Here is an 8,960-nt window from a genome sequence, read left to right as displayed (position 1 = left end):
ACAAATTGAAATAAATCTAAAATTAAAAAATAATAAAAAAAATCAAAAACTAATTATTAAACGTGGTAGCATCGAGAGTCCATCAAAGTAGGGTTTGGTATTCTTCATCTTTCTCTCACTTTCTCCTCCTTGCCGCCTCTGTTATCTTATTTTTCATATTTTTTTTTTTACATGCCGCCTCTATTATCGCTGGAAGCAACACTCAACAATGGCGGAACATGTAATCACCAACACTATGAAAAACCACTACTTTTGACCCGGCGAATCCGATACTACTGCCTTCTATTGGGTTTGGTGTAGATCCTCTTATTGTCAACCCAACTCCTCAGTTTCCTGTTAAGATCGGACCCGTATTCGGATTATGATCTCAAAGCTATTCCAGGTAAAGCTAGCTTACCTCCTCCATCACCTTCTTCTTCATCTTTGGTTGTTAATATTGGTTCATACTCTGATGGCGTGTACTAAGGCGATTGATCAACAAAATATGTTAAGTTTAATAACCAGATGCATCTCAATTTTATGTTAAAAGGAGATTCAATTGAACGAACAACTCCAATTGGGGCCTGATTTTGTAATTAGAAAATGGAAATGCTTTTCTTTCTACACAAGATTGGTTTAAAAATTTTCATATTTACTTTTTTTTTTTTATATTTGTAGAATATTGCAACCTTGAAGTAAATTAGGATGTTTCCTTTAATTTTGATGGTGGTTTTACGTGATTGATTTAGAGTTGATTTATTGTTTTCTTTAAAACCTTATTTATGTTTAGTTATTTCTTTTATTAATTAATTTGAGAACTTATTTCTGGACATGTGATGTGGTTAAATAATTCAGCGGGTAAATGATGTTTGAACAAGTGTGAAACGTGAGATACAGTTGTCTATATTCCTTTCCTCCTTCATTGATTATATCTGATGGACTAACTAGGTTATCTTTGTTTTAACGTCATACAGGTCGGAGATTACAGACACATCCACACAGGGGGCAGCGTAATGGTGCAGCACACATCGCAATGTCACATCCTCTAAAGGAGAGAGAAAACCAAAGGGATACAATCCGTTAAGAACACATTTAAGATTATTCAAACTCAGATACGGAGTAGTCATATACTTCTGTATTTTTGAGATGGATATATAATATTTTTAATTATATTTTCAATTATTGATCATATTAATTACTTGGTACTCATTAATTTTGTAGATTAAGAACTTTAGATGAAATGAATGAAGAATATTAGGAATTGATTTGTATAATTGTATTGTACGCTTTTCCATTTTGATAGAATTAATTTTGCTATGACGGTTTAAGCGTAAACCATGGGCAGTTTACAAGGAAAGATAACTTCCAAAAATTATATTATAAAAAAAAATAAAAAAAATTAACGATCAAAGAGACCACACTACTTACGTATGTGATTTCTTTGATTCCAACAAACATACCATCTTACTTAAGAAAAGTGGTTTCTTTGCCTTAATAATTTTTGAAAATTAAATGAGTATAAGAAACCATGTTTCTTAAAAGTCTGGTTTTTCTGTTCATTCTAACAAACCACACTCAAAGTATGGTTTCTTATGCAAAGAGACCATTGAGATATAAACCATACTATTTTTGGTCTCTTAAGTCTATTTGGTATGGTTTCTTAGCCACTTTTTGTAGTAGTGTAAGAAAAGAACATTAAAATTTAAAAAGAACATAGAATTAAGAACGAGAAAATTTACCTTAATCACCCGATGCACCTTCATCAACAGCATAAACCTCTTTGAATGAATAAAAAAATTCAAAAAATAGCGAAATTGAAAAAGTATTTCGCTTAATAAACTAGTTTTTTGTAAACGTAATTCAATTAAAATCACATTTCAGAGGAAGAAGGAGGAGAAATTTTGTTTTGAACTTTCTCTCTCATAAAATCTCTCTTTTGTTGGGAGAAACTAAAAGCTCTCCTCTTTCTCTCTCAAGAATGTGTTTCTAAAATGAGAAGTTATGAATCCAATAGGAGAAATATTATATATATAGAAAATGAAAAATAAAAAAAATAAAACAAAAGAGGGGGAAGGAGAAGAAATACAAGCCATGTTCATGATAAGAACGGTGCACTTGTTTTTTTTTTTTGGGTTTTGTTGTTCTGTTCTTTTATGTTTATTGATATAAATCTTAATGTTCTTTTATGTTTGTTCTTTTTTCAAAAAGTACAGTATTGAAGAGCAAAGGAAGCTTTTACTTGACCAGCAACAAATGATGTTAAATCTTCAAAAACAGCTGAAAGAACAAGAAGAGAGGCTGAATAAACAGAGCAATTCCTCAAAAGAACAAAAAGAGGATGAACCTAAAAGAACATTATAAATAAAGAAAAAGAACATTATAAATACAGAAAAGAACATATCATGTAGAACACTTATTTTAACCATGTAAAACAACATTACCAATAAAAAAAACAAACAACAATAGAGCATAAAAGGACATAATAAAGTAAAGAAAAAGAACATATCATGTAGAACACTTATTTTAACCATGTGAAAAAAGAACAACAAAAAAGATAAAAGAACAACAAAAATGGTAAAAGAACAATTTGATCTGAAGTGCGTAATATCAAAAGAACAACAAGCTAAAGCAAAAAAGAACAAAGAACAACAAGCTAAAGCAAAAAAGAACAACATGTTCAATAATTATTTTCTGTATTATTACAATCTCTTAATACATATATGAGAACCAATATATAAAAGAACAAAAGATAAGACTAAAAGAACATATAAAATCGAAAAAAGAACAGAAATCAAAATCATCAGAAATATATAATCAAGATACATTAATCATCAAAATTATCAAAATATAGAATCAAAATACATTAATCAAGGTTATTGAGAAATGCAGAAATCGAAATGATCAAAAAAATCAAAATAAATTGAAATGATGAAAATAATGAACATGGAAATCAAAATCATCATAAATAAGTAATTCGTTTTAAAAAATTGAAAAATTACCTTCACAAATCAGATTATCAGCAGAGGAATTCAAATTTGAAGAAGAAGAATCAATAGAAATTGATATTGAAGTAGAAAAATCAACCAATATCTGAGAATTTTCCATTACTTTCTCTCTCCTCTTCACAGTTTCTCTCTCCTTTCCATAGTTTTTCTCTCTCCTCTTCACAAATTCTGATTCGAAAATTATAAAAAAGAAGGTATATATACCAGAAAAATAGAGTGAAAAACAAAAGAACGAAAAAAAAAGGGACAGAGCAGTCATTGTTCTTTTTTTTAACAAAAGAACAACGTTTGTTCTTTTTTTTACCAAAAGAACAACGTTTGTTCTTTTTTTATCAAAAAAATAACATTTGTTCTTTTCTTCTCCGGATTCAACAAGATATCCGCGTTTTACATTTATTGCATGTCGTTTGGACACCAGTGCACCAAGAGCACTGTGCACACCCCTGCACCATCATATTTGCGGTAATTGAGAACTCGTTTACACAAGAGGGGATGTAGGCAAAGGCAATATAATATATAAAATGAACTGCTAATTGTGTAAACCATAGAATTCTAGAAACATGTGTTGCATATTCTGAATTTAGTACTACTAACAATGTCTAACTCTAAAAACAGAGGAAAAAAAAATGCACATTTTACAAAACTTTACATATATGAACAAATCAGTCGTTAAGGGAAGTAACGCTATACACTCTATACATACTCCCCCCTTCTCATTGTGTATATAACTATATATTGTAGATAATCAGCAAGCTTATCTTGGTTGAAGTTTCGAGATTGATGCAGTATTTATAGTACAGGGGATTGTGTTTGCTCCTTCTTTACTAATACTAGTTTTTGGTTTTGCATCACACAGGAAGAAGAACGCGGGCTCTTCAGGTGGCTGAAGAGTTACCTTGGAGCCGTGTTGTAACATGAAAACAACCGATGCCATTGTTGGTCTGTCATCTTGAGATCCTTGAACGCATAACAACCCTAGATGCATACATCTTAACGCTTCACCACTCCAGCGTGAATCCATGAGTGTTGGATCCAAGAAGTTGAGGGGTGTCCCTTCTCTCCATTCCTTCCAAGCCTGCTAGTTCTCAAATTTTACCATGTATTAACAATAATTTTTCATAATTTTTTAAACCTTATAGGAACATTAAGGCTACGTTTGATAGAGTGTAAAATATTTTCATGGAAAACGACACTACAAATTTGTATATTTAATGACAACCTAATTACGACGGATCAAAAATCCCGTCGCAAAAGCCTTTCGCGACGGGGCTAACAACCAAACAAAGACGGGAACAACCGTCGCAAATATCTTTTATGACGGGTTAACGACGGATTTTTCCATTCACGACGGCCCCCTTTATGACGGATTCGCGACAGGAAATCCCGTCATTAATCATCGATTATTAGCCTTTAGCGACGGGATTTCCCGTCGTTAATGGTACAATTTCTTGTAGTACGATTTTTCTATTTTCAATATTTTACATTGTTTGATTTGACAATGGATACAAAATTTAATTTTCAACAACTTCCTCAGAGGTGGAAAACCTTTTCCATTTGAAATGATCTTGACCATCTACTCCCATTTTCTTTTTCTATAAAAAACCATTTTACAATAAAAACGTTTTACATCAAACTAAATACAGCCTAAGTGAAAATTACCTGGATTAGAAGATTCTCTGCATCATTTAGTTTGAAGAATTTAGTCAAATTAGTGTACCTCTCGCTACCAATAATCGCCAAAAGTAACACACCAAAGCAAAATACATTGGATTTAATAGAGAATTCATGCTGTATTGTCTCTTCTGTTGACATGTGTCCACTGCAAGACACGAATATGTTAATTAATCATGCACAACATCACTGCCAATTGAATCAAACAGATTTTTTTAGCCAAATAACACTCACTATGACACAAAAAATGTCTCTCTTTGTCGCTGAGTTTCTGAAGTGACTGCTAGGCCAAAATGTGAAATTTTAGCGTTCATTCCCGCATCCAACAAGATGTTCAAGGGTCTAAGATCACAATGTATTATTCTTAGCCTAGAATCTTGATCAAGATAAAGCAGTCCCCTTGCAATGCCACATAAAATATGGTACCGTGTATTCCAATCCAAATGTTTGCGCCTTTCAGGGTCTACACATACATCACAAGGTGAACCATAACTGAATAAATCAACTTGTTTTGCATATTACCACCTCCATTTTATAATGATCTTTACTGTTACTGTTTTACAAAGATTAAGATAAAAGTAGAAAAGTTAGTTGAATATAATAAACTATGGATCAAGTAAGAGAAATGGGTAAAAAGGTGGATGGTTGTAAGAAAAAAATGAATAAAATAAGAGAAAGTGAGTGAAAAATTGTAAATATTATAGGGTAAGAAAGGTAAGTTAGTAAATTTTCATGTCCAAAAATAGAATAAAATAAAGTGTAAAGAACATTATGAAACATACTAAAACGGAAAATGTAAAGATCATTTCGAAACGGAAGTAGCTACACTACAAGAATTTGTATCTTCAACGACAACCTAATTACGACGGGTCAACTAACAACCAAACAAAGACGGGAACAACCGTCGCAAATGTCTTTTACGACGGGATTCCCTATTAACGACGGCCCCCTTTTATGACTGGTTCGCGACAGAAAATCCCATCATTAATCAACGATTATTGGCCTTTAGTGACGGAATTTTCCGTCATTAATGGTACAATTTTTTGTAGTATAGTACAAGAAACAGGTGTTACATACATGATCAATTAAAATGAAGAATACTATACCAACAAGAAAATAGTGGAGACTCAGGTTAGGAATATATTCATGTACTAGTAGCTTTTCTTCCCCTTCTAAGCAAAATCCAATGAACTCCACCAAATTCCGGTGCTGCACTTTGGCCTGTGACAATACTTCCATCTTGAATTCTTGCTCGTTTTGTTCATATCGTTTAGACAACCTCTTCACTACTACTTTTCGGCCACTTGACAGTTTCCCCTGAGACAATCATATGAGCAATTATCTTTTTACAAAACTTATAATTAAGAAGTTACTCCGTAGTTTACAAAGAGAAGTTACCTTATAAATGCAACCATATACACAGGGCCGGTCCTGACATTTTATGGGCCCTAGGCGAAACAAGAAGAAAAGGCCCCTTCTTTAAAAAAAAATCTACTATTAAGAATTAGCTAGAATTCATTGCTACCAAAGTGAATTTCGTTAAATTTTAATTTATTTTCCAATACTATGTATAATTACGTTAATCAACCAAATAATAGGAACTAAGATTCTGAAAAAAAAAAAATAAAGAAGAAGAAGAAGTACGAAGTACTAATTACTCCGTACAAAAAAAAAGGTATGCTAAATATTTATACTTCGTATTTTACTTCTACAATCAATTTAATCATATACTATTTAAGTCTGTTTTATTAACACTGTCTTATTAAGCTTGAATCAACAACTAATGTAATCACAATATTTTATTCAAAACAAATATTTACTACTAGTATATATTTTGATATTTTTGTTAGTTTTATAATATTGAAAATAACTCACTAAAAAAAGAATATAGATCAATAGAAGATATCCAGATAAAAAATGAGACAGACTTATCTTCTAGATAAGAAATCCAAACAAATTTCCATGAAAAGAAAAAATACAAAGAAATAAAAAACGAGACACATTTATCTTCTTGGCAAGAGACACAAAGAAATTTCGATTTTAAAAAAAAACACAAAGAAATTAAAAGCTAAAAGAATAAAAAGTAAAAAAAAAAAAGTACATTTTAAAAAAAACACAGAGAAATTAAAAGGCTAAAAGCTAAAATTCTGCGATTGATGCTCGAACCCGCGATGCATGCATGCAACTTTAAAGCAACAACCACTACGCCACATTACCGTATCAAGTACAAACATGCGTGTTTTGCTATATGTACAGAATTATAGTGGTTCAGTTGGAAGATTGGGCCCCCTTTCGGCCTTGGGCCCTAGGCGGGCGCACTCCTCGCCTATGCCTAGGGCCGGCCCTGCATATACACCTTCAGCTACTTTATTATCATCTGAAAAATTGTTGGTTGCATTTTGAAGTGTACTAAAATCATATCGCAAGGATTCTACGGTAACCATGTCTTGCCCTGCAAGAGTACGTTATACCTGTTACGCTATCGTATACTTAGTTATAGGGGTGATGATAATGATCGCAAGTTGCGACAATATTTAGTTATCGCAATCTTACGTGTCGGAGTTTAATTGGTATACATAGGCGACACGTAAGCTATGTGTCATAAGAATATTTTTACTATCAATACAATATTTTCACTATGAAAATATGTAAATAAGGTAGTCGGTATGAGAAGAAAACAAATTAGAATATTCAGAATTTCCTACATTTTTTTATAACATGTATAATAAGTTATATAAGTTAAATATTTTAATTTCCAATTTAGATCATGATACATAAGCATGCTATGACATCATTGTGACAAGGCTTAAAGGTCGCATGTTGCGACCTTTATCATTTTCGTAGTTATTGAGTTTTAGTTTATTAATTAAGGAGTCAACATGGTGCAGAACTACTTCGAGGCTTAACAATGCAATATCCTCCCTCAAAAAGACACTATTATAAATTAAAGACTCTTGAATGCATTAGCAAAACAGAATTGCAGTTGTAATTCATTAAATTCAGGTGGATCATATATAATTACCATTTTCATCATCATCATCATTAGATTTCTTGGATTTCTGAATCATAAGGCAGAGAGCAAGAAGTGCTATCATGATTGAAGCTAGTGGAAGAAGGGTCACAACCATCACCTTGATTGTTAATTGATCATTTCCTGCAATAATAACATCTCCATATGATTATAACAAGGCATACCATTTTATTTAACTGTTAATTAACAAAGAAAAATCACTTTTACCTTTTGAACTAGTGGACATTGAATTAGACAGGGTGGTTTCATACCAAACATTACAACTAGGCAGCAAAACTCTCCCACCAATTCTGACTGTAAGCAGACGGATGGCGATGTTTAGGCATAAAGTACAATCATCAGTTGTTAAATCTTGAGTACACTGCTGCAACATATACACAACTTGTCGAGAACTAGGAAAATTCACTACTTTTATAGCAAATTTTTTCGTATCACTTGCAGTTCGAACTGATAAATTGATCATCATATTCTGCAATAACTCTGCAAAATGTTCCTGGTTCCCAATTATGTTAAGCCTATTTGCAATGACAAGTTTTGGTGAGTCTTCCATTTTTCCGCCTAAGGACTCATTGGAGTATCTTACTAGGCACTCGTTGTACCATATCAGAGCCACTTTCTTCAAAGGACAGTATGATCGTTGTAAAGCCACAATGGCAGCAACCACACAATCTTTGCAAGATGTCGAGTTTAAGTCCCCGCGACATAGAAAGAGACCGTAAACAGTATCATGTGCCTTGTGGCCAGCCATAGAATAGTTAAAATTGTTACTACTTATGGAAGCACTTGAGGCGAGAGAAACAAATAGTGCCTTGAGATTCATCTCGAATGAGCTATTTGGAAGAAACATTGTTTTACTTGGGCATATACTGTTTAAATAGGTTGGGGCAGGTTTAATGGGTGTACATATGATCATCAAGGCCATATGCAGTGAGATTAATGGAAAAAACAAAGAACATCGATGCGCCATTTTTCAAATTTTTCTTAGCTTGTTCATGCAATTTGGGATTAAGAATTCATAATTGGATACCCAATTAAGGTTTGATTTTTCTTATTTTCCTTTAGTACTTCAACCCCTTTCGTTTTTAAATAACATAAAGTTTGACCAATACTCCCTCCGTCCCTTAATACTCGCACCAGTTTGACCGGTGCGGAATTTAATACAATTGAATTGACTTATTAATTTAATGCGTGTTAGTTGATAGTGGGGTATTTTTTTTAATATAGTTAGTGGGAAATGTGTATGGAGTGAGGAGTGGTGAGTGGGAGAGTGAATT

General features: G+C 32.5%; 1 protein-coding gene across 2 annotated transcripts; it reads right to left on the bottom strand.

The window, feature by feature from the left end:
- Positions 1-3,460: 3,460 nt before the first annotated feature.
- Positions 3,461-8,768, bottom strand: LOC110798030 (cysteine-rich receptor-like protein kinase 44). Of its 2 annotated transcripts, XM_056830869.1 has the most exons (8): positions 7,894-8,765; positions 7,678-7,809; positions 7,012-7,107; positions 6,054-6,076; positions 5,762-5,972; positions 4,890-5,118; positions 4,644-4,803; positions 3,462-4,059 (listed from the first exon to the last, which is right to left on the bottom strand). In XM_056830869.1, exons 1-8 carry the CDS (start codon positions 8,651-8,653, stop codon positions 3,739-3,741), a joined length of 1,932 nt encoding a protein of 643 aa, XP_056686847.1. In that variant the 5' UTR covers positions 8,654-8,765; the 3' UTR covers positions 3,462-3,738. The 2 variants fall into 2 exon arrangements, with proteins under 2 accessions (XP_021858852.2, XP_056686847.1); XM_022003160.2 differs by lacking the exon at positions 7,012-7,107 and having other exon boundaries at positions 3,461-4,059; positions 6,054-6,103; positions 7,894-8,768.
- Positions 8,769-8,960: the final 192 nt, after the last annotated feature.

The sequence above is a fragment of the Spinacia oleracea genome, chromosome 6 (assembly GCF_020520425.1).
Source record: "Spinacia oleracea cultivar Varoflay chromosome 6, BTI_SOV_V1, whole genome shotgun sequence".
NCBI classification, from domain to species: Eukaryota; Viridiplantae; Streptophyta; class Magnoliopsida; order Caryophyllales; family Amaranthaceae; genus Spinacia; species Spinacia oleracea.
This window is presented reverse-complemented; position numbering and strand designations above follow the sequence as displayed.

Bases quoted from the DNA above. Each gene is read 5' to 3' on its own strand.
- LOC110798030 (XM_056830869.1), bottom strand. From the start codon at position 8,653: ATGGCGCATCGATGTTCTTTGTTTTTTCCATTAATCTCACTGCATATG. The intron at 7,108-7,677 runs GTAATTATATAT...GTACTCTTGCAG, and splicing joins TGATGATGATGATGAAAATG to GGCAAGACATGGTTACCGTA. The intron at 5,973-6,053 runs GTAACTTCTCTT...TGATTGTCTCAG, and splicing joins TATATGGTTGCATTTATAAG to GGGAAACTGTCAAGTGGCCG.